Source organism: Hyperolius riggenbachi, chromosome 8 (assembly GCF_040937935.1).
Source record: "Hyperolius riggenbachi isolate aHypRig1 chromosome 8, aHypRig1.pri, whole genome shotgun sequence".
NCBI classification, from domain to species: domain Eukaryota; kingdom Metazoa; phylum Chordata; class Amphibia; order Anura; family Hyperoliidae; genus Hyperolius; species Hyperolius riggenbachi.
Window position 1 is genome coordinate 65,285,902 of NC_090653.1, and position 26,296 is coordinate 65,312,197.

Here is a 26,296-nt window from a genome sequence, read left to right on the forward strand (position 1 = left end):
GCAAATAAGATTCAAGGTAAAGATCTAACACTTCATTACATGCTTAATGAATGGTCACCCACAGAGCCGGGACAAGGTCCTCCAGCACCCAAGGCTGAGACACCAAAGTGCGCCCCTCCATCCCTGCCACCCCAGCCATCACACACTGATTGCTATTAGACTAAGAGGTGCCACAGGGCCCACAACCTCCCCAACATCTATGTAGTTATCTGGCTTGCAGTCACTGCCATGTATCCCCTTTTCTTATTTCTTTCTGCTTCAAACACAATTAGGGATGACAGCTGAATGAATTGTGCGCCCCCTCCTACACTGCGCCCTGAGGCTGGAGCCTCTCCAGCCTATGCCTCGGCCCTGGTCACCGAAAGCAAACCTTCATGATCTTTTCAAGTGACAGTTTAGGAAGTTTCTCTATTGTAAGAAGAGTTCATCTATTAGCGGTAGTGCAACCTTCACTCACTACCCCACTGGGTAATGAAGGGAGGAGTTTGGACAGCTATCTGCCCAGTAAAATTGTGCCATGGTCGCAAAAGGTAACTGAGCTACAGGAGCCAACAGGCCAGGAAATATCAATATATGCAAAAAATACAGATATGCAATGCAAGTCATGCATTTTGGTCATTACCAATGGTCTAGCACCATACAAAATAAATGGGATACAGTTAGGGACATCAAACTTGGAGAAGGACTTAGGAGTACTCATTGACAACAAGTTAAATAATCGTACTCAATGCCAAGCCGCCGCAGCTAAAGCTAATACAATTTTGGGATGCATTAAAAGGGAAATAAAAACTTGAGATGCTAGCATAATATTGACCCTGTTTAACTCTCTAGTAAGGCCACATCTGGAATATGGAATTCAGCTCTGGGCACCACATTACAGGAAAGATATTGCAGTTTTAGAGCAGGTGCAGAGACGAGTAACACAATTGATACGTGGGATGGAAGGTCTCGCTTACCAAGAAAGGTTAGATAAACTGGGTTTATTTAGTCTAGAGAAAAGACGCCTTAGAGGAGATCTAATTAATATGTATAAATACATCAGAGGGCAATATAAAAGCTTGGCAGATGAGCTTTTTGTCCCTAGGCCTTCTCAAAGGACTAGAGGACATGATCTGCGCATGGAGGAAAAACGTTTTAGCCATTTATTTAGGAAAGGGTTCTTTACAGTAAGAGTGATTAAGATGTGGAATGCATTGTCACAGGCAGTCGTTATGGCAAATTCTATACCTGCATTTAAAGGGGGCTTAGATGCTTTCCTTGCGTTGAAAGACATCCATGGCTACAATTACGAGGAATACCCAATGATGTTGATCCAGGGATTGTATCTGATTGCCATCTGGAGTTGGGAAGGATTTTTTTTTATCTTTTGGACCATGACTTGTAAGGGTTTTTCGCCTTCCTCTGGATCAACAGGGATATGTGAGGGAGCAGGCTGGAGTTGTACTTTGTTCTCTGGTTGAACTCAATGGACATATGTCTTTTTTCGCGTCCAGTGAAAAATGGCGCCGGCCAAAAAATGGCGCCACCTTCTGCCCGATATATGTTTAAAACGATATTTATCGTTTCAAAGGTTAAAATAGTGCAGAACGAAATTTATCGTTTTAAAACTGTTTTTTTTTTTTTTTTTTTTGTCCTGCCTGAACGGTATTTATCGTTTTAACCCCTGCTTTGCTGCCGTTTTGAAAATATCTGCCCGCCGGCTTTAATGTTTAATAGCAAAGCCCCCTTAAAAGCTAAAAACACCAAATTTGCAGGGAATGTTAAGAAGAAAATTGTGAACAAGAGGAAAAAAAAATTTTTCAAAAAGACCTTATAGTTTTTGAGAAAATCGATGTTAAAGTTTCAAAGGAAAAATGTAAACATTTAAAAACCCGCCGACTTTAACGGTTAATAGCAAAGCCTGCTTAAAGTTTAGGAACACCAAATTCCCAGGGTATATTAAGGGGATCAGTGGGAATAAGAGGAAAAATTTTTTTTTCAAAAAGACCTTATAGTTTTTGAGAAAATCGATTTTTAAGTTTCAAGGGCGAAAATGTCTTTTAAATGCGGAAAATGTCAGTTTTTTTTGCACAGGTAACAATAGTGTATTATTTTCATAGATTCCCCCAAGTGGGAAGAGTTTTACTTACTTCGTTCTGAGTGTGGGAAATATAAAAAAAAAACAACGTGGGGTCCTCCCTCCCAGACCTCTTTAACCCCTTGTCCCCCATGCAGGCTGGGATAGCCAGAATGCGGAGCACCGGCCGCGTGGGGCTCCGCACCCTGACTATACCAGCCCGCATGGTCCATGGATTGGGGGGTCTCGGAAGGGGAGGGGCAGCCAAGCTTTCCCCTCCCCCTCCGAGCCCTTGTCCAATCCAAGGACAAGGGGCTCTTCTCCACCTCCGATGGGCGGTGGAGGTGGAGGCCGCGATTTCCTGGGGGGGGGAGGTTCATGGTGGAATCTGGGAGTCCCCTTTAAAAAGGGGTCCCCCAGATGCCCACCCCCCCTCCCAGGAGAAATGAGTATAGAGGTACTTGTACCCCTTACCCATTTCCTTTAAGAGTTAAAAGTAAATAAACACACAGACACTTTGAAAAAGTATTTTAATTGAACAAAAAACATAACCACGAAAAAAGTCCTTTAATATTCTTAATTAACCATTAATACTTACCTGTCCCTTTAAATAAATGATCCCTCGCAATATCCTCGGAAATGTTCTATCAGTTACAATGTAACAAAGTTATTACAATGTAACAACTTTGTTACATTGTAACTACGCCGCACCCGACGTCACTCGCCGCCACCGCCGCGTCTGCGCTGACCCGACAGAGCTCTGAGCTATATAGCTCAGAGCTCTCTAAGCATCTTTGTATTTGGGCTCCAAGGAGCCCCATTGGTCCTTAGCAGACCAATGGGGTTCCTTTAAATCAGAAGGAACCCCATTGGTCTGCTAAGGACCAATGGGGCTCCTTGGAGCCCAAATACAAAGATGCTTACAGAGCTCTGAGCTATATAGCTCAGAGCTCTGTCGGGTCCGTGCGGGACGCTAAGTCCCCGCCCTCTCCCGCTGTCCACCCCGCCCACATCTGTCACCCACATGTCACCCACATGTGGGTGACATGTGGAAGAGGCGGGGAGGACAGCGGGAGAGGGCGGGGACTTAGCGTCCCGCACGCACCCGACAGAGCTCTGAGCTATATAGCTCGGAGCTCTGTAAGCATCTTTGTATTTGGGCTCCAAGGAGCCCCATTGGTCCTTAGCAGACCAATGGGGTTCCTTCTGATTTAAAGGAACCCCATTGGTCTGCTAAGGACCAATGGGGCTCCTTGGAGCCCAAATACAAAGATGCTTAGAGAGCTCTGAGCTATATAGCTCAGAGCTCTGTCGGGTCAGCGCAGACGCGGCGGTGGCGGCGAGTGACGTCGGGTGCGGCGTAGTTACAATGTAACAAAGTTGTTACATTGTAATAACTTTGTTACATTGTAACTGATAGAACATTTCCGAGGATATTGCGAGGGATCATTTATTTAAAGGGACAGGTAAGTATTAATGGTTAATTAAGAATATTAAAGGACTTTTTTCGTGGTTATGTTTTTTGTTCAATTAAAATACTTTTTCAAAGTGTCTGTGTGTTTATTTACTTTTAACTCTTAAAGGAAATGGGTAAGGGGTACAAGTACCTCTATACTCATTTCTCCTGGGAGGGGGGGTGGGCATCTGGGGGACCCCTTTTTAAAGGGGACTCCCAGATTCCACCATGAACCTCCCCCCCCCAGGAAATCGCGGCCTCCACCTCCACCGCCCATCGGAGGTGGAGAAGAGCCCCTTGTCCTTGGATTGGACAAGGGCTCGGAGGGGGAGGGGAAAGCTTGGCTGCCCCTCCCCTTCCGAGACCCCCCAATCCATGGACCATGCGGGCTGGTATAGTCAGGGTGCGGAGCCCCACGCGGCCGGTGCTCCGCATTCTGGCTATCCCAGCCTGCATGGGAGACAAGGGGTTACAGAGGCTCGGGAGGGGGGACCCCACGTCGTTTTTTTTTTAATTTATTTCCCACACTCAGAAGATTTAAAAAAAAAATTGATAGCAAATTTAAAAAAAAAAATGACGTGGGGTCCCCCCTCCCGAGCCTCTGTAACCCCTTGTCCCCCATGCAGGCTGGGATAGCCAGAATGCGGAGCCCCGGCCGACTGGGGCTTCGCACCCTGAGCTATACCAGCCCGCATGGTCCATGGTATGGGGGGGCTCCGGGGGGGAGGGGCGGCCAAGCCTCCCCCTCCCCCCCGGAGCCCCTTGTCCAATCCATGGACAAGGGGCTCTTCCCCGCCTCCCTTGCCCCAGGTGGAGGCGGGGGCGACGACTCCCTGGGGGGGGGGGTTCATGGTGGCATCTGGGAGTCCCCTTTAAGAGGGGGACCCCCAGATGCCCACCCCCCTCCCAGGAGAAATGAGTATAGGGGTACAAAGCACCCCTTACCCATTTCCACAAAGGGTTAAATGAAATAAAAACGCAACAACGAAAAAAGTCCTTTAATGTTCTAAATTAACCACAAATACTTACCTGTACCTTTAAGAAAAAATCCCACGCCAATCAGGTCCCACGACAGTATCCTCTATCTTGCGATCTTCTGATACATGTTGATTGAAGATCTCCGCCGCCCCGACGCCACACACGCCGCCTCCGCCGCACTGCTCTCAGCTATACTAAGTATAGCTGAGAGTTGCGTCTATGCGTCTATACAGACGCATTAGCGCTGGCTGCAGCTGCCCTCCCTGCCTCCCCCCACCTGTCACCCTCACCCATGCTGGCACCCATGGGTGCATTGGGTGCCAGCATGGGTGAGGGTGACAGGTGGGGGGAGGCAGGGAGGGCAGCTGCAGCCAGCGCTAATGCGTCTATATAGATGCATAGACGCAACTCTCAGCTATACTAAGTATAGCTGAGAACAAAAAGCATCTTTAAATTTTGGCTCCAAGGCTCCCCATTGGTTCCTTATCGACCAATGGGGATCCTCCTGATCCCCATTGGTCTGTTAAGGAACCAATGGGGACCATTGGAGCTAAAATTTAAAGATGCTTTTTGCTCTTAGCTATACTTAGTATAGCTGAGAGCAGTTCGGCGGAGGCGGCGTGTGTGGCGTCGGGGCGGCGGAGATCTTCAATCAAGATGTAACTGAAGGTCGCAAGATGGAGGATACTGTCGTGGGACCTAATTGACGTGGGATTTTTTTCTTAAAGGTACAGGTAAGTATTTCTGGTTAATTTAGAACATTAAAGGACTTTTCTCGTTGTGTTTTTATTTCATTTAACCCTTTATGGAAATGGGTAAGGGGTACTCCTGCACCCCTATACTCATTTCTCCTGGGAGGGGGGCAGGCATCTGGGTTCCCCTTCTTAAAGGGGACTCCCAGATGCCACCATGAACCCCCCCCAGGGAGTCGTCGCCCCCACCTCCTCCTGGGGCACCGGAGGTGGGGAAGAGCCCCTTGTCCATGGATTGGACAAGGGCTCCGGGGGGGAGGGGAAGGCTTGGCCGCCCCTCCCCCCCGAAGCCCCCCCATACCATGGACCATGCGGGCTGGTATAGCTCAGGGTGCGAAGCCCCAGTCGGCCGGGGCTCCGCATTCTGGCTATCCCAGCCTGCATGGGAGACAAGGGGTTACAGAGGCTCGGGAGGGGGGACCTTTTCCCACACTCTGAACATAACCCAAAAAATTTAATTTAAAAAAAAAATAAATACAATTTTTCAATTTTTTTTTTAAAATATTGTTTCCCAGTATCTTTTTAACATATCCTGCAAATTTGGTGTTGCTAGGATTTAAGGGGACTTTGCTATTAACTGCTAAAGTCGGCGGAAAAAGTTTCCACGGAAAAATGTCAGTACGCGATTTAAATAGATACATTCCCTTTGAAGATTTAAACTCGATTTTCTCAAAAACTATAAGGTCTTTTTGAACAATTTTTTTTTCTTCGTGTTCCCACTATTTTTCTTAACATTCCCTACACATTTGGTGTTTCTGGCATTTAAAGGGGCTTTGCTATTAACCGCTAAAGTCGGCGGGCGTTTAATTTTCCCACGGTCAGAAGAAGAATATTCAAAATCGATTTTCTCAAAAACTATAAGGTCTTTTTGAAAAAAATTTTTTTCCTCTTGTTCACAATTTTCTTCTTAACATTCCCTGCAAATTTGGTGTTTTTAGATTTAAAGGGGGCTTCGCTATTAAACATTAAAGCCGGCGGGCAGATATTTTCCAAACGGCAGCAAAGCAGGGGTTAAAACGATAAATATCGTTCAGGCAGGACAAAAAAAAAGTTTTAAAACGATAAATTTCGTTTTTAAAGCCGGCGCCATTTTTTAGCTGTCAAAAAACGAAAAATAACTAGTGATAATGGTTCTCTATGGGGCGCCGTTTTTTAACTACGATAACTGGCGCCATTTTTAACGGACCCCCTTTTTTCAACCCAAATAACTATGTAACTATGCACAAAACATTATGCATTGATAAGTCATGCAAATTTACTTTCAGGGCCCTTTCACACATGTTGCAGTGCAATTTGCATGCAGCATAAGAGCCTACGGCTGGGTCCACACTAGACCCGGTTGCAGGACGGACCCTGCAGTCCGGATCAGGGGAAGTACCCACCGTACTGCAAACTGATGAAAGTGCATCAGTTTTGCATCAGTTTTGTATCAGTTTCCGTTCAGGTTTTTCCCTGACAGAAAACGTCTCTATCATTAGGAAGGAGTGGGAGGATTTTTTGGGCCAATCATAAAGCTCAGGCTATCCGTTTTCACATCCGTTTTTTGCCTGTGAAGCTGGAGATGCGTTTTCTCATTGCTTTCACTACCCCTGCGTGTATCCGTGGTCCTGATCCGTTGCGTGAAAATGCAGCAGATCCGGACCTTCCGTTCAGGTTTTCAAAACGGATCCCCGCAAACGCAGACGGATCCGTTTTTTACTTGGGTGAGGCTGGCTTCTATTTTAAACATTAGTATCCGGGACTCCGTTTTTCATCAGGTTTGAAAAACGCAGCCACGGATACGTTTCCGGACCTAGTGTGGACCAGCTCTACCTCCACGCATTGCACTGCACCATTACATACATTTTGCAGACTGCACCAGCGGGGAAATAGACATGAAAAAAAATGCAATATCAGTGAAATACATTACATGTGTGGCGATTGTGTTTCAGGGAAAACCACAAATTGCCCACAAATTTTAATAGGTATGAGTCCTGCCAAATGAGATATTTTTTACCTGGCATCCAGAGAACGAGCCAGGATATGAAGACAGTTGACAACAGCAGAGGAATCATTCCCTAAAGAAAACAAAGAAGACATTTTCAGAGTAACCTTCTAAACCTCTGTAAAAATCTACAATCCACACAGCAACTCAGAGCAGAAACACCAGTTATGAAAGTGGGAAGGTTAAATTAGTTCATGCTGTAAAAGTGGGATGAGGCGGTTTCCACGGCACCAAACCATCTTACCGAACAAGGACACGCGGTGACGTACTAGACCAGCAATCTTACAGAACAGGCTGAGAAGAGTAAGAAAGGTAGACAGAGAGGTCACGGAGAGACAGTGAAAGAACACAGTAATGAAATCACAAGAAAACCTGTGTTACGAGAGCATCACACTGATGTGGCTATATGGAGTACGTATTGCGGCGACTCTGCATCAGCTGGGCGCCAGATGAGGCCAAAAACAGTAAAATATCGGTACTTGTAATTACCAGTATTTTACTATGTACGGTTCTACCCTATACCTTACCCTAACCTTAACCCTCCGTTCTGGGTGCCTGTCCCTAACCCCCACCTAATGTCTAACGTTTTAAAAATAATTGAGGAAGATATATGTGGTGTGGGTTATATGCACCAATGAACACAAAACTATTTATAAAATGAATTGTCAAACCTTACCCTCAGGTGCCCAAACGACCGGCAGTTGTGGCCAATCGTCTAAGAATGGCTACAATTAGGGATGGTCATTGAGATGCAAATAATTTCCAGGTAATGCAGCATTATGAAAATTTTGTATGCAAATTAGTGCAGCTTAAAGAGAACCCGAGGTGGGTTTGAAGAATATTATCTGCATACAGAGGCTGGATCTGCCTATACAGCCCAGCCTCTGTTGCTATCCCAAACCCCCCTAAGGTCCCCCTGCACTCTGCAATCCCTCATAAATCACAGCCACGCTGCTGACAAGCAGCTTGTCAGAGCTGGCTGTGTTTATCTCTATAGTGTCAGTTTGCTGCTCTCCCCGCCTCCTGCAGAACTCCGGTCCCCGCCTGCATCCCTTCCCTCCCTGCTGATTGGAGGGAATGAACAGGGGCAGGGACCGGAGCTATGCAAGAGGCGGGGGAGCAGCTGAGACTGACACTACAGATGTAAATACAGCCTCACAGCACGGCTGTGATTTATGAGGGATTGCAGAGTGCAGGGGGACCTTAGGGGGGTTTGGGATAGCAACAGAGGCTGGGCTGTATAGGCAGATCCAGCCTCTGTATGCAGATAACATTCTTCAAACCCACCTCGGGTTCTCTTTAAAAATTAGCCAATCAAATCCTGCTGAGGTAAAATTTGATTGGTCCATTTTCAAGATGCATAAATTTGCTAAATTTCTATACTCCGGTATCAACTCAAAATTATTTGGACCATTGACCATTCCTAGCTTCAACCATTGAATGCTATGTACCGTCTTTCCCCGAATTTAAGACCTCCCCCTAAAGTAAGACACCGCATATATTTCGAGAGTGTTCGAAAATATAAGACATCCCCCTAATATAAAACCTAGTGGCAAACCGGCTCCTGACCGCTCCGCCTTCTCCCTTTACCTCCCCTGCTCTCGCCGCTGTCCCCTCGTTGAAGTCCGGAAACCTCTGCTGATTATGCCTGTCATTAATCACACTGCAGATTAGCGGTGAAAGCAGCTACAGGAATGTATCAGGTAACAGTGCCGCCCTATACAGGAAGTGATCTCTGTTTACTTCCTGTCGGCGCTGTTACCTGATACATTCCTGTAGCTGGTTTCATGCGAGTCACCGCTAATCTGCAGTGTGATTAATGACAGCAGCGAGAGCAGGGAAGGTAAAGGGAGCGAATGGGCAAGCAAGCGGGCGGGTAGACGGTGTTAATAATGACAGGCATAATTAATCAGGAGAGGCTTCCGGACTTTAACAGGAGGACAGCAGCAAGAGCAGGGGAGGTAAAGGTAGTGGGCGGGTAGGAGGAATCTATCTGGCTACCATCATAGAATTTAAGACCTCCCCGAAAATAAGACCTAGCACATATTTTGAAAGACAAATTAATATAAGACAGTGTCTTATTTTCGGGGAAACACGGTAGTAGCCTATTGGATACTAGCCACATTGAGCGCCCAAATGACCGCTTGGGTAATCGTAATACAGGCATCTACTGATCGCAGCGCCCAAATTACCTGATTCGACTAGATGACCCTTCCTTATAGGTTTATTGTTGACTAAAGATTATAGCAAAACTTAACAGATTTGGTCCATTCACCATTCTACCCCCTCATGATCAGGGTGACCACACAAAAAGGGATACCACTAAAAACTGAGGGTAAATGTGTTCTTCCTGTGATTGCCAGAGGTGAATTTCTGCTTGGAAACTGCTGGATAGTATACTGTCCTTTCCCCATGCATACATGCCCCCATTGGATGTACACTCAGTTGCCCAAGTGGAATGTACATCAGGGCTTGATCTAGAGGAAGGACCCAACTAGTCGTGACTCTCCCACAGAAGCAGGACATTTTAGTGCCTATTATTGGTAGAAATTTGGGCGCCCCATTGGCACCCATACAAATTATTTATAGTGTGCAAGTGCCCCCCACTATGAGATTTGTGGCCCCGAATAGCGATCGCTTGCACTTTGGCACCTAAATTTCCCACTCTTATCAATAATTTGTATGGACACCATCAATATCATTTTTGCAGTTTTTATGATTGTTGTTTTTGCAGGGTTTTTGGGAGGGCTGGGAAGGGGGGGGGGGGGGGGCAGTTAAGGTTAGGAGTGGGGGTGAGTAACGGGAGTCATCAGGGGAAATCTACTAATATCAGTGGTACTTACCGGGGGCTTCCTCCAGCTCCAAGCTCCCAGGACGTCCCTCGCAGTCCGCTCCTGCCCACGTGGTGGTGATTGACAGCGCCGATCGCGCAGGCGCAGTACATAGCAACCTGAAGGTCGATCTGACGTCAGCGCCGGGGATCGGGACGGACCTGCAGCGAACGGCTGCGGGCAGAGGGACCTCCTGGGAGCTTGGAGCTGGAGGAAGCCCCCGGTAAGTACCACTTATATTAGTAGATTTCCCCTGATGACTCCTTTAAAGAGGCACTTAAGTCTCACAAAAAAATGAGTTTTACTCACCTGGGGCTTCCCTCAGCCCCCTGCAGCTGATCGGTGCCCTCGCCGTGTCTCTGCGATCCTCCCCTCCCTTGCCGTCCTTGCCGCAATAGCAGCATAGGGGGAGATATTGTGGCTGGGAACGCGAAGAATCACTCGCGTTCCCAGCCTGTCGGGTCCTGACAGAGAAACCGGAAGTGGTCGCCGGCGGGGACGGGAGGATCGGAGAGACACGGCGAGGGCACCGATCAGCTGCAGGGGGCTGAGGGATGCCCCAGGTGAGTAAAACTCATTTTTTTTGGGAGACTTAAGGTTCACTTTAAAGGGAAGGTTCAAGCAAAAAAAAAAAATGAGTTTCACTTACCTGGGGCTTCTACCAGCCCCATGCAGCCATCCTGTGCCCTCGTAGTCACTCACTGCTGCTCCAGTCCCCTGCTGGCAGCTTTCTGACCTCGGAGGTCAGGGCCGAATTGCGTACATTTTTACACATTCCCGCTAGTGCAGGAACATTAACGCATACATTTTTACGCGTTAGTGGTGCAACGCGTAAATTTTTGTTCCTGCACTAGCTGGAATGCGTAAAAATGTATGCAATGTGGCCCTGACCTCCGAGGTCAGAAAGCTGCCAGCGGGGGACTGGAGCAGCAGTGAGTGACTACAAGGGCACAGGATGGCTACATGGGGCTGGTAGAAGGCCCAGGTAAGTAAAACTCATTTTTTTTTTTTTGCTTGGACCTTCCCTTTAAGGCATGGGAAGTGCTTTTATGATTAGGCATTGAGGGGATAGGGTTAGACATCAACAGGGGGTGGTTAGGGTTAAGCATCGAGGGAGGGTTCTGTGTGAGAATAGAGATTGGTTTAGTTGTAGTAAAATATTGGTATGATTTACTGATATTTTACTATCATAATTTACACTTTCAATACTTAGAATATTGGTAAATTTACAGATATTCTAATTGCCGAAATTGAGCGCCCAGATTTCCCTACGCCCCTTTTCCTTGCACGCCTCTGCCACAGCCCTGGGACACATAGCTACACCTCTACATCAGGATAGTATGAGTATACAAGTGCCCACATTGTGCTGATGCCATCCTGGTAACTAAATGGAGATCTGAAATCAGTAGCAGATATGAGTCCCATCCTACATAACATTTCATTGTACAAAACACACTTTCCTGAGATGCTTCACTAAAAATTCCACCACACTGACCTGGCGATCATCTCTTTCTCCTTATTGGAGGCATGGCCTCCACTGCCCAGAACTTTGGCTGGCGTTGACAGGAAATACAGGCAATGGTTCTGGAAGTACTGATTTATGAGAGGAAGTAGAATCTACAGGAGAGACGAAAAACAGTAATTTGTACTAAATCACTAAGACAACTTATCTTTTGTTTAACCACCTTATCCACCAAGCCAGTATATCTACGCCCTCGGAGACTTCCTCTAAGCCACGAGGACGTAGATATACGTCTTGTAGCAGAAGCTCAGCTGTGCAGGATTGGGCATTGCTCCTGTGCACACCTCTGGCACTACCTGATGCAGCACTTATTGGTGAAAAGAAATATATGTTCCTTGAGCTAATAAGATTGATTTTTACCATTAAAAAATGCTTTTATTTTGTCAGTTCATAGTAAAAAAATACACAGTATAGCATTATTTCAGAATCAAATATCCTCACCAAAAATTGTGACAGGAACATAATCTAAGTTTTGTAATAAACTTTAGAAATAGCCAAACAAAGTGTGTTTTTTTTTTATCAGCAATAGCTCTTTTTATTTTTAAACTGTAATTGGTACAACACAGAAATAATATTTTTTTTTCCTTTTGTATTTCGTCTTTTTTTCCCAATAAAATGCATAGAAAACAAAATAGTTTGAGAGAAAAATGCCAAAAATTAAAAGCCTAGTTTGTCTTGAAAAAAAAAAAAAACAATATATATTTCATTTAGGTATCATAAGTATGGATAACGTTATTGCTGATTAAATAGGGACATAACTAAAATGTCAAAACTGCTCTGGTCCATAAGGTGGAAACAAGGTTTGGATGCAAAGTGGTTAAAGTGGTTCTAATATTATTATTGTTATATTTACTGAGTCCATGCTGATCATATCATGCACCAGGAGCATGAGAATGTCAGCCTGTAACGCAGGGCTCCCAGCAAGAAGAGGAGACCAGAGACAGCGTGGACTCGGAAAATATAACAGCGTTCTCTGCATTACTTGTTGGATCATTGGTTGATTGATTCAGACACTACTGACCAGAAAGATCAGCAGGACAGCCATGCAACTGGTTTTGTTTAACCTCCTGAGCGGTATGGACGAGCTCAGCTCGTCCATCACCGCCGGTGGCTGCCGCTCAGGCCCTGCTGGGCCGATTTTCTTCAAATAAAGTGCAGCACACGCAGCCGGCACTTTGCCAGCCGCGTGTGCTGCCTGATCGCCGCCGCTCTGCGGCGATCCGCCGCGAGCAGCGGCGAAAGAGGGTCCCCCCAGCCGCCTGAGCCCAGAGTAGCCGGAACAAAAAGTTCCGGTCAGCGCTAAGGGCTGGATCGGAGGCGGCTGACGTCAGGACGTCGGCTGACGTCCATGACGTCACTCCGCTCGTCGCTATGGCGACGATCTAAGCAAAACAAGGAAGGCCGCTCATTGCGCCCTTCCTTGTTTATTCTGGGCGCCGGAGGCGATCGGAAGAACGCCTCCGGAGCGCCCTCTAGTGGGCTTTCATGCAGCCAACTTTCAGTTGGCTGCATGAAATAGTTTTTTTTTTTATTAAAAAAAAACCCTCCCGCAGCCTCCCTGGCGATCTCAATAGAACGCCGGGGAGGTTAAAAAGGAAATAAATATGGGAGCTGCCATATCCCTCTCACCTCGGGTTCCTTTTAAAGGTATTTTATTGATAAGGTATGTAGACATCTCCCATGAGTAAACTTAAAGCAGACCTGAACTCAGAACTTCCTCTCTGCTCTAAAAGATAAGCAACTGCATAAAAACAACCTAAAGAGGAACTGTTGCAAAAATCTCACACAAATAAGAAGTATGTTTCTTCCTGAGTAAAATGAGCCATAAATGACTTCTCTCCTATGGTGCTGCCACTTACAGTAAGTAGTAGAAATCTGACATTACCGACAGATTTTGAGCTAGTCCATCTCTCCATAGGGGGATTCTCAGCATGGCCTTTATTCTTTATAAAGACATTCCCTGAAAATGATTTATACAAAGATGCTGGCCAGCCTCCCTGCTCACGATACACTTTTTTGGCAGTTGGACAGAGCAACTGCCATTCCCTAAGTGCATTTTGAAAATTAAGAAATCCCTGTGAACCCCCCATGAGGAGATGGCCTAGTCCAAAACCTGTTGGTTCTGTCAGATTTCTACTAACTACTGTATGTGACAGCAACATAGGTGAAAAGTAATTTATGGCTCATTTTACTCTGCAAGAAACGTACTTCTTAATTGTATATTTTAACATACATTTTAAATTACAAGATTTTCGCGACAGAGGTCCTTTAAGGACAGCGCTAACTGAAATCTGGCTGCCAGGATGTAGATTTCAATACACAGACGCCGCGTGTTCTCGTCGCTTTTGTCGCTCCCGACGATCTCGCTGCTTTCTTCCCGCCGTAGCTCACTCGCTCTGCTGTCTCTATGACGGCAGAGTCATGTGAGCGGGTCAGGAGCTGATTTCATTGGCTCCTGATCCTGTCCATCAACGTAAGCAGCTCCCATTGGCTTACATTGATAGGCAGGGTCAGCAGCCAATTAAAAAGCGCCTCCTGACCGGCTCACAGGAATTCTGTCGTCATAGAGATATCAGAGTGGGTGGCTGAGGTTCCCGGTGTACGGCGATTGCGGCGGGTATGTGCGGCAATTTGTCAATATTCCGCCGTTTCTTGTACCAGCGGTCTCTGGTCCTTAAGAGGGCGGAGACTGCTGATACTTAAGTGGTTAAAGAAAAACATTTCTTTGTTACAGCTGATACAAATCCTGCAATAAATCTGCAGTGTGTCTATTTCCTGCATTTATGGAAGCAGACATAGGGCTCGATTCACAAAGCGGTGCTAACCCAGTTAGAGACTTTAGGCATGATAACCATTGCACCACTCTGGTGAAAAGCCAGTTTAGGTGTGATAAGTTTAGGCATGATAAGTTTAGGTGTGATAAGTTTAGGCACGATAAGTTTAGATAAGTTTAGATCACTTGCAAAGTCCCGCACGCAAAGCAGCGCCATTAAACTTTATACGAAGTGCACCAGTCTTTGCTAGCGTAAAACTTTTGATCAGCTGTGCACTGCGGTGCTAACGCAGTTGGCGCTTAAACTTATCACACCTAAACTTATCACACCTAAACTTATCATGCCTAAACTTATCACACCTAAACTTATCACACCTAAACTTATCATGCCTAAACTGAGTTTAGGCATGATAAAGGGCTTCTCACCAGGGTGCTAACTGTTAGCACCGCTTTGTGAATCAGGCCCATAGGGTTAACATCCTGGGTTTACAAATTAGCTGCTCTGCCAAGATAGCCAGCTGACGCTGCTAAGAAATCAAATTACACTGGTGACTATTTATAGATGACAAGCTAAACTCTCCAAATACATACAGTGTGCATGTTTTTATGTTTTCCTTCTGTCCTGTGCAAGAGTTTAGGTCCACTTTAAGAGAAAGGTTAATTGAATCACAGCCCAGGACTATTTACTAGCGTAAGCATAGCACGCCTTATTTGCTTTTAGAACCACCACATTTTATAAGCTCTGGCGTATGTTCCCACCTTAGCAAAGAATTTGATTTCTCTTTCGTGTGGGGACTTCTCTACTCTTCCACTGCTCACAACGGCCTCTAGAAGAACAAAACGGTATAGCGTTATTAATGACTTGGCAGTGTGAACTCTGTGTGAACATTTAACTCCGAAAAAGCCTTATCTTACCCAGGTGAGCAATAAACTCCTGTGCTGTGTCCATGAGCTTCAGAAGTTTCTGCAGGAAACCATAGGCAAAACGTTTCTCAATGGAAGATGTGTCCAACTCCATGTCCTTCAGACCCCTGCAACGAAAGTAAAAAAAAATGATTCGACTCCATGTAATACTAAGAGCTCTTTATACAAAGCAACATTTCACTCCACATTGCTCTGCTCTGCAGTGGCTCACAAAAAAACTTGGGCCTAACGCAGAAGTCTTTTTGAGGAAAAAGTACTTTGTGCTACAGCTGCTGAATTCAGTTTGTCTATACTGAGCCATGTAATGTAATAAACATTGTTTAGCTGACCATAGAGCTGGAGAATATCTCGCCTCCCCATGAAAACAACATCCTCAGTTGGTGCCAGGAGGTAGAGTAGCTCCCATGTAGCAAAACTCCATATAGCAGAACTTTATAGGTTTGGTCTAAACACATTCAGCCATTCTGCCCCCTAATGATCATGATTACCTCACAAAAATGGATACCTTAAAAACAAGTGTAAATGTGTTCTTCCCATGATTGCCAGAAGCAACTTCCTGCTTGGAAACCACTGGATAGTATACATTCCTTCCCCTATCTATACATGAGCCCCACCTTGGATGTACACTCAGTGGCCCAAGTCTTAGGTGAAAAGTACATCAGGGCTTGACAGAGCAGGGACAAGGTCCTTCAGCACCCAAGGCTGAGACACCAAAGTGCGCCCCTCCATCCCTCCCACCCCAGCCGTCACACACTGATTGCTATTAGACTAAGAGGGCCACAGGGCCCACAACCTCCCCAACACCTTAATATCTAGTTATCTGGCTTGCAGTCACTGCTATGTATCCCCTTTTCATATTTTTTTCTGCTTCATACACAATAAGGAATGACAACTGAATGAATTGTGCGCCCCCTCCTACACTGCGCCCTGAGGCTGGAGCCTCTCTAGTCTATGCCTCGGCCCGGCCCTGGGGCTTGATCTGGAGGAAGGACCCAACTAGTTGTGACTCTCCCACAGAAGCAGGAAATGTGAGAGCCTATTATCGGCAGAGAACTATGTGATCAGTTTAATCAGGTGATCAATTTGCAAGGTTCTGATTTGCTGCTGCCATGACCTGCGTTAGCTTGCACAGGAAACAGAAGTGACTGAATTTTGACCAGCGAATCACAAGCCACTCAACCTGGGGACTGATTTAAGGTGATCCATAAGTCATCCATAGGGTGAGGTTGACTGAGCTTACTTCCAAGGATATGCGATGTGGCACTAGAGAAGTGTCATGTCTCATCATTGTAAATAGGGTTACAACATTTTTTTTTATCTTAAAAAAAAATGTGAAAATGCAATTCACTAGTGTTAGTGTTTGAATTCAGAACATCCTTCTGAAATCACCCGAAAACCACATTTCAGCACTTTGGACATGGTCAGGTGGAGTTCACTTACTTGCACTTCATAGTGCATTTTGCATAACTCTAATGTCTCCTCCATAACAGAGCCGAAAGGAAAAGTCATTTGAAAGGCACAGTGAACCACAAGTAAGTTAATGTCCCCCAGTGGCGTACCTAGGGAATTTGACACCCCATGCTGATTATTTACAGCCACCGATGTCCCCTGACCCTGTCCAGAGGTTCAGTGCTGAATTTTGCAGAAGTGTAGTGCTCGGGTGAAATCGGAAACAATGTTCTGTATCTGAACACGGACACTACAATTCACATATTAATACGGATACATATTCAATCTGCGCCGGGAGACTTGGGCGCAGGATACAGCCGGTATATGGCTGATCCTGCTGCTGCACAAGTTCCCGGCCGCGCTAAATACTATTCCCCCTCCAGGCCGCCATGGATGGTGGGGAATGAAATAATTTGGCTTCCAGCGAGTGCTGGAAGCCGAATCATTGTGTTTTAAATGTAACTTCAGCTCCATCTTCTGACGGCGCCGGAGTTACTCTGTGTGCGCTGCAATAGCTGTTTTATTTCCTATAACAGCATATGGTGGTGGCGGCGGCTGCGCCCAAATCTACCTGCGCTGTAATTAAAGAGCTCGATTAATACACAACTATAAACAGGCCCCTGATTTTAGAGCATATGTGCCTTTTGAAACGTTTAAACTATCTCCTTGGCTGATTAATCTGATGCCTCACCTGGTCACAGCATATCCTTGGAGCTGGAGAAATTTAAGCAGCTCCTGAGCCTTCTCCCTATCACGAGCCTTCTCCTTGGCAGTCAAAGTGTCGTAGGGTACCAGTAATGGATGGGTTCCACCTCCTGGGATAGATGGAAAAGAGACATATAAAGAAACATAAAATACTCTTTAATTAGTGTGAAATAATTACAAAGCCATGATTGCTGTTAATGGTCAAACAGCAAAACAAACATTTTTTTTTATGTACTGATGTCTTTTGTCAACCGGACTAACTATGTAACAAAGAAACAGAGTCAAGCAGAGTCAGCACTTACTGGATAAATGAGCTTGCTGGTTAATCTGTGCCTCTCGGATTTACAAGCCCTACTCCATAGAGCCAAATTAATCCATGCCATGCACTGATGAGGATCAAACAATCCGAAACAGCCTGTATGCATGTTGGATTATTATGGCTCTGTACACATTAACAAGCTGACACATCATTGCATTCCAGCGGTTCTGGAGGTGTGTTTAGCTTCTAAGGGTACAATGGTTAATTTGCATATATTCAGCAGTGGTGCCTGGGAGACATCTCAAGCTCACTCTAACCTGAATTATCGCAAATTCTTTCTGTTTTAGGAAAGCAAACTTTTGTTTTTCTTAACATCTTAGTAAGGGGGCTTTTAGGACCATTGTAGTCCCTTACACACCCCAATGAGTTCTGGGTCACCATGAGCTTGCTGGTTAATCTGTGCCTCTCGGATTTACAAGCCCTACTCCATAGAGCCAAATTAATCCATGCCATGCACTGATGAGGATCAAACAATCCGAAACAGCCTGTATGCATGTTGGATTATTATGGCTCTGTACACATTAACAAGCTGACACATCATTGCATTCCAGCGGTTCTGGAGGTGTGTTTAGCTTCTAAGGGTACAATGGTTAATTTGCATATATTCAGCAGTGGTGCCTGGGAGACATCTCAAGCTCACTCTAACCTGAATTATTGCAAATTCTTTCTGTTTTAGGAAAGCAAACTTTTGTTTTTCTAAAGCTGACATAACTGAATTAAGCAGTTAAGATAAAAAATTGTCATGTGAGAGGGGAGTGATTGGTCTGTCAGCTGAAGCCATGCCTCTCTGTTGATTATGTGTATAGTTGAATACAGTGGTGGTGGAGGGGGAGGGAGGGAGGTTACTTGAAAAGATAAAAAGAGTCCGCCTTTCTATGTGCAGTGTCGTATTGCTCCAGGATTTTCTTGGTTACCACATTCACTCTCAACTTGTTGGCTTTACTGTACCTGTCTAGGACCTTAGATCATTTTCACTATTATGCACATAGATTTTAACCCTCCTGGCGGTACGTTCGGGGTAAGCCGCGCAGGAGGATTTCTCAGGCCCTGCTGGGCCGATTTGCATAATTTTTAATTTGCTACACGCAGCTAGCACTTTGGTAGCTGCGTGTGCACACCGATCGCCGCCGCTCCACGCCGATTCACCGCTACACGCCATGCCACCCCCCACCCCCGACCCCTTGCGCAGCCTGGCCTATCAGCACCAGGCAGCGCTGAGGGGTGGATCGGGACTCCCGATGACGTCACGATGTCATCACTACCGTCACCATGGCAACGGGAAAAGCCCTCCAGGAAATACCGTTCTTTGAACGGCATTTCCTGATTACAGATCGCAGGAGGCGATCGGAGCGGGTGGGGGGATGCCGCTGCACAGCGGCTATCATGTAGCCGCCAGGAGGGTTAATGTGCTTGAGGAAGGGTCCCCAGGGACTCGAAACAGACTGATGCCGTAGCACTCTTATCTAACATTTCATTGATGGAACATATACAATCTGCACATTGTTACAGAAGTTATATTGCTGCACGCAAAATAAAATGTAGATTTATTTATTATTTTTATCTTTTCAAGTACACCTGGTATTTATATTTGATTTTGTAGGAGTGTGGTGACCACTCCCTGGGAAGTACTACTTTATTAACTTGCGTATAAGCCTAATTTTTCAGCACAAAAAATGTGCTGAAAAGTTACCCCCTTGGCTTATATACGAGTCAGTTGAGCAGAACGGATGGTGGAGCAGGTTTTGTTACTGGTAGAGGAGCGTAAACATCTTGCACTAGTGATCCTGCTCATGACAGCTGGTTCCCTGCTGTGTCCGTGTCCTCCATCCCCTGCAACATGGTGTACAGAGTGTGCTGTTCAAGACTACCTGTGTCCCCTGGCTTGTGGAGCTGAGCGTGCAAGCACAGTGTCAGTGGTGCAATGATCGGGGATTCTTCCTGTGTGGCAATCGCTGTGTCTCATAACTATGACGCCATCTAGTGGCATCTTGAGACACAGATGTATCATCCTTGGGACACATCTGGCTATGGGGAGAGGGGATGACTTGTACTGGGGGCACATCCGACTACTGTAGAGGGGGCTTATACGCGAATCAATCTCTTTTTCCTGGTTTCTGAGGGAAAAGTGGGTACCTCGGCTTTTATGCAGGTTGGCGTCTATGAGCGTATATACGGTAATTTACCTCGAAGACTATTATAGACTTAATATGACTGTCAGTCTTTAGCAATGAGGGATGGCTTCAGACTGACTGTGGTGTGTGTGCGTGTGCGTGTGTGTGTGTGTGTGTGTAGGGGGGGGGACAATGACAAGAGGTTGCTGATGAAAAAAGTTAAAGGTTTATAAATGGGTGAAGTGAGTTTTTTAATTTTATATTTCGCAAAAGCTGCTTTAATACTTTATTTGCAAACATTAGTGATTTAAAATTATGTTTCATGAAATGCACATAAATAAGGCTGTGCCTGACTCAGGCTTTACATTCTCAGGAGTTCTCTAGCCTTACAGAACCATAATAAATTAGGCCCTAAAGCTACGTACAACACGTGACAATTGTCAGGTAAAACAGCTGATAATGACCATTTCAGCAGACACAAGTGTGTGTACAGATGACGTCCCAGCAGGACCAATCGCGATGTTATTTCTGCTCCCACCGGCCGGCAGGAATCAGCTCTTTCGTGTGCCAATCATCATCCCTCCGCTCCCCTCCGGTAGGCTAGTGATGTGTCTGTACAGTCCTGGCCCGAATTGTCACTCAAGGGATCGTTTCCCAACCCCCAAAAGGCGACAGTTATCGCATGTGTATACTATACTTAATACTCTTACCTTTTGCCTCAAGCTCCTGCTTCTTCTTACGACCCCAAGTATTGTGATAATTCTCTGCCAGTTGTTCAGCCATTGACTGCAAGGGGACAAAGGACATTCAATTAGGACTAAATTTACCATATCTAATATGTGATCTTCACCAACTATACAGTGGTGAATACAATACATATTCAAAGTCTTTTTTTTAATTGGGGATTCCTGGTTCAGGCTATTGAGCATATCAGAATAACCCATAAGAAGGTCCATATGATCTACAAGTAGTTGTTCCTTACCTGCAACTCCCTAGAAATGGTGATGCCAGTCACGTCAATGGGAGTTGGGCTGAAGGTCTGCACTGAAGGGTCATAGGTGGCCTGAATTGAAACATGAAGAATTCAGCATAAAAATAAGATAAAGGTAAAATAAGAAAAACAAAATAACGGTAATAAATAACAATAAAGGCCTCCTCACCTGAGCTGATTGTGAGATTTTTCTGCTTTTCGTTTTCTTCTCTGTTTTGTCATCTTCTCCCTCTCTGGCTTTTTCTACCATCCACTCCCAGGCAATCATGGCTTTCAGAGACTCTTTGATTGGCCAGCGATAGATTTCCTTATCCTGTAGAAGAACAGTGTGAGAGGTGGTTGTAGACTATGAGTGATGAATGGATTCTGAATACTGTTGAAGGTGCTCCACTGAGCTCTACATACCTTAACACAGGTAAAGAGCGACTGCGGTCAGCAAGGCCGGATTTATAATTGTTGTGCCCCCTAGGCCAAGTATGCTGTGGTTCCCCTTTCTTGCACCCACAGTGCCCCTCTCATTCCATGTGCAGTCCATTCTTACATGTTTAGCACCCATGTACATCAGCCCCGTTCTTCCATGAACAGCTGCATTGAGGATCAGTTTCCCTTTTTCAAATGTTGCTCCCTATTTTCAGTTCCCCTGTCAACCCCTCTTTTAATGTCCAGCTGCAGCTGCCCAACGCCAGGGCTTTTGTGGCCATTCCAGAAATCTGACTCTGGGGGTCAGGGAAGGGGGGGGGGGATAACTACACTGCACTCTCTTCAGTGGCTCAAATATAAACTGAGACTTAACATAACAAGCCATTTTCTGATCCAGAAAGTCTGGTTCATATTTGAGTATATACTGTACTACATGGTAAACAAATCTTAAAGCAGACCTGAATTAAGAACATCCTCTCTGCTCTAAAAGATACACAACAGCATAATACAGTAACCTCTAAACAGAAAACATTTCTTTATTACATATGATACAAATCCTAAAATAAGTCTGCACTGTTTCTACTTCCTGGCTCATGGAAGCAGGCATCTTGTTAACAGTCCGTGCTTTCAAATGAGCTTATCTGCCATTGGTAGTCATGTGACACAGGGGAGAGATCAACGTGTGATTAGACACAAATGAGGGGGAATTAAACAGGCTAAACTCTCTAAATACATACAGGAGGCATTCTTCTATGTTTTCCTTCTGTCCTAGGCAAGAGTTCAGGTCCACTTTAAAGAGGGAGAAGTATTGGGAAAAGGGCCTACAATAATGAAGCGGGTTGTGTGGTGATTCATGTGTAATTGTTGCACTGATTAGGGCATGTTAGAATTATCAGTTGTGAGCCAAGAACAATCTCTAAAGTCAGGGTTTCTCAAACCTGTCCACGTGACTCCCCAACGGTGGATGTTTTGCAGGCAACCTCATCTATGCACAGGTGGGGTAATTAGTGTCTGAGCTATGTGGATTCCTTGTAGCTAAGACACTAATTACTAAACCTGTGCATAGGTGAGGTTGCCTGCAAAACATTCACCATTGGGGAGTCACGAGGACAGGTTTGAGAAACACTGTCTAAAGTACTCAGTTGTTCTCAGTCTACAGCTTGGTACATGCATCGAATTTTGATTGGCCGATCTTACAGTTTCCAAGTAGTATGACGGCCTAATGGTAAACACTACTACAACTCATGCATGCAGTGACAAACCACATTATGGGCCTGACGCAGGAAGAAAAGGTATGACTGTTGTTCACAGGCAGTGTTACCTGTACTAACTACAGGGAGGCTGCAAGTGTTACCCTACTGGTCTAAGACATGTTATTGGGACTACGGTAGGGGGCAACACGTGTTACCCTATTAGCGCAATGCAACTTACCGAGACTACAGCAGGGGGCAGTGCGTTACCCTATTTGTGTACTATGGGTTACCATAGCAACACATACGTTACCCCGGTAACTCACAATGCCCCCTTGCTGTTAGCCCTGGAAAAGTTGCCATGCAGGTGTAATGTAGCAATCTGGAGATTGAATACTCCCAACCAAAAGCTTAGAGTACGACAATCTCTCACACATCAGCCTACAGATTGAAATAAATGTGGTTTAACAAAGAAATACAACACATTACCTTTTCAGAAAAAGTTTTGTATGGCCGAAGCATTGGGTGGGTTTTGGCCTCTTCATTAATTTGTTCTCCATATGACCAATTATTCTGTATCTGTACAAAAGTAAAATGGAATATTCAGCACCTGTCATTAATTTAGGTTTACCCTACTGCTCACATCTGAGTGCAGGACACAGATAAGTGCAACGGTTCAAGATTAGTCTGTATGGGAGCTGAATAACATTAACCTTTTGGGGACCGCGTAATGTAGATCCTACGCCACACTTGTGGCTGTTCTAGCCTGATGCGGCGTAGGATCTATGCCACTCGCCGTTTCCGCTTCCCTCCGCTCTGTCCGGCATCCCCGCTCTCGATGTCAGTGCCGGGTCCCGGCTTGATGAAGTCATCAAGCCGTGACCCGGAACTGAGCGGCAGTACGAGCGGGGATACTGGCCGGAGCGGAGGGGTCCACAGCTGCTCATCGCTGGAGCCTGGGAGGTGAGTTTAGGCTGCTGCCCACAGGGGGGACACCTGGCCACGCATGGGACACAGCCCAGCTAGCCACAGAGGGAATCCAGCTTCCTGAACCCCCCCCCCCCCCAAACGTGCCCTGCCCCATGCAAAATCACTTGGTCCTTGACATGCAGACGTATTAAAACGGCTGCTGCAGTGCGTGCCCCCGTGTGCTCCCGCGCGTGCATTCCTGTGCACATGAAAATAGTGAAAAAACCCACCCAAAAAAAAAAATACACCTTTATTTCCAAATACTATATTGTCACCATACTTTGTACTAGGGACATAATTAAAATCTTGTTATAACCAGGACAAATAGGCAGATAAATTGTGTGGGTTTTATGTACAGTAGCAGTGCTTATATTAAAAATATAGGGGATAAAATTGGAGGAATTGTGTATTTTTTCATTTTCCCCTTGTTTTCCCCTTTAAAATGCATAAAAAATAAAGTACTTACTGAAAACAAAAATCAACCCCAAAAAGCCCAATTGGTGGTGAAAAAAACAAGATATAGATAATTTCACTGCGATTAGTAGTGATTAAGCTATTGGCAAATGAAAGGGCTGAGCACTGAAAGGTGAAAATCGCTCTTGTCCGTTAGGGTAAAAATCTCCTTGGGGTAAAGTGGTTAAGGGGGGTTAGGCAGCCGGTGCCAAAAGGGTTAAACAGACAGATTTTATCCTCTAAATACAAAATAAGACTGCAGGATTCCAGGAAAGACCTATTTAGGATTATGACTAGAGATACAACTGTTTATCTCAGCAGTTTACTGTCACTTCAGGTTTACGTTATAAGGAAAAAAAATACCCCCCCCCCCCAAAAAAAAACAAACAGGAGAAACAAAGTATACAGAAAATATAAGATCAACAACATTTGGCTTTTACATCTCTACAGTAAAACTCCCAACAATGCCTGTTAGAAAGTGTGGGAGGAGTAAAGAGGAGGAGTCACTTTTCATGAAGGCAATGAGAATGAAAACAAATATATTACATACCTTTTCAAAAGCCCACTTGTCATGAGTGTACTCTGCATACTTGTTGATGAAGCCATCCAATTTCTCAGGGATGATCACACTGTAAAAGGCGAGTCATATTAACATACATGAAACAAAGTAAAATAGTAGTACATTAGTAAAATATCCATATTATTTACACATAACAGATATTACAATTACATACCGGTATATGGAAAAAGTCCAAATACAACTATTAACAATGCATGACAACTAATCCATAAAAAAATGCCTGACATGTTTTACAGGATACACACTGCTTGAGTAGAGACCACTATTCTCCTACAATAATATCATCATGCAATAATCCGTAACGTTTAACACACGGTGCAGTTTCCTGCAGTATATTGAAATTCCCGGTATACAGCAGTGCACAGGTCAATAACGATGGAAGAAGAAACACAGCTGGGATGATAGAAAGGGTGACGTCTCTGTACAATATATCTCAATATAAGAATAGGATTGATCGTATGTTGCTGGTTTAGCAATAATGCACCATTGCTTCCAGGGGTCCCAGAACCACAGCGATCAGTATCATCATCACTCTTGCCCAGGATCGGACTGGGACACTAAGGGCCCACCGGCAAAGTTTCAGCCTGGGGCCCACACGCCTATATATATCAGTATTAGGAAGCCAGTGCTGAGCGCTTTTTGCTGGGTGATGGACTGGGCGCTTTATTGGGTGCTACTGCCTGCTTTGCTGGGTGCTGGACTGGGGGCTTTGTTGGGCACTGTGCTGGGTGCTGCACTGGGGGCTTTGTTGAGTACTGTGCTGGGTGCTGGACTGGGGGCTTTGTTGGGCACTGTGCTGGGTGCTGCACTGGGGGCTTTGTTGGGCACTGTGCTGGGTGCTGCACTGGGGGCTTTGTTGGGCACTGTGCTGGGTGCTGCACTGGGGGCTTTGTTGGGCACTGTGCTGGGTGCTGCACTGTGGGCTTTGTTTGGCACTGTGCTGGGTGCTGCACTGGGGGCTTTGTTGGGCACTGTGCTGGGTGCTGCACTGGGAGCTTTGTTGGGCACTGTGCTGGGTGCTGCACTGGGGGCTTTGTTGGGCACTGTGCTGGGTGCTGCACTGGGAGCTTTGTTGGGCACTTCACTGGGTGCTGCACCGGGGGCTTTGTTGGGCACTGTGCTGGGTGCTGCACTGGGAGCTTTGTTGGGCACTGTGCTGGGTGCTGCACTGGGAGCTTTGTTGGGCACTGTGCTGGGTGCTGCACTGGGGGCTTTGTTGGGCACTGTGCTGGGTGCTGCACCGGTGGCTTTGTTGGGCACTGTGCTGGGTGCTGCACTGAGAGCTTTGTTGGGCACTGTGCTGGGTGTTGCACTGGGAGCTTTGTTGGGCACTGTGCTGGGTGCTGCACTGGGGGCTTTGTTGGGCACTGTGCTGGGTGCTGCACTGGGGGCTTTGTTGGGCACTGTGCTGGGTGCTGCACTGGGGGTTTTGTTGGGCACTGTGCTGGGTGCTGCACTGGTGGCTTTGTTGGGCACTGTGCTTGGGCTGGGCTGGAGGCTTTGCTGGGCGATTTGCTTTGCTGGGCCCTGGGGGCTTTGTTTTGCTGGGCCCTGGGCTGAGGGCTTTGCTAGGTGTTGGGCTGAGGGACTTGCTGGGTGCTTTGCTGGGGGCTTTACTGAGGGCTTTGATGGGCACTTTGCTTTGCTGGGGGCTTTTCTGTGCTGGGCAATTTGCTGGAGGATTTCTTTGCTAAGAAATTTGCTTTGGGTTTTGCGTTGCTAAGGCCTTTGTTTTTCTGGGCCATGGACTGAGGGGCATTGCTGGGCACAGGGCTGAGGGCTGCTGTAACCCGATTTAAACGTTAGCACCAGGCCCCGGCTGAGGGGAATCCA

The 26,296-nt window shown here is 46.0% G+C and overlaps 1 protein-coding gene across 10 annotated transcripts in view; it reads right to left on the reverse strand.

The window, feature by feature from the left end:
* Positions 1 to 26,296, reverse strand: part of RYR1 (ryanodine receptor 1) — a 375,187-nt gene that overhangs the window by 126,158 nt on the left and 222,733 nt on the right. For all 10 annotated transcript variants that reach the window (XM_068250552.1, XM_068250553.1, XM_068250548.1 and 7 more), the window contains 11 exons: positions 24,434 to 24,512; positions 22,951 to 23,040; positions 21,021 to 21,164; positions 20,843 to 20,923; positions 20,571 to 20,646; positions 17,417 to 17,540; positions 15,268 to 15,383; positions 15,112 to 15,179; positions 11,553 to 11,674; positions 7,471 to 7,520; positions 7,239 to 7,299 (listed from right to left, as the gene is read on the reverse strand). In XM_068250552.1, the coding sequence (XP_068106653.1) occupies positions 7,239 to 7,299; positions 7,471 to 7,520; positions 11,553 to 11,674; positions 15,112 to 15,179; positions 15,268 to 15,383; positions 17,417 to 17,540; positions 20,571 to 20,646; positions 20,843 to 20,923; positions 21,021 to 21,164; positions 22,951 to 23,040; positions 24,434 to 24,512 (1,011 nt within the window). The remainder of the gene's footprint in view (positions 1 to 7,238; positions 7,300 to 7,470; positions 7,521 to 11,552; positions 11,675 to 15,111; positions 15,180 to 15,267; positions 15,384 to 17,416; positions 17,541 to 20,570; positions 20,647 to 20,842; positions 20,924 to 21,020; positions 21,165 to 22,950; positions 23,041 to 24,433; positions 24,513 to 26,296) is intronic.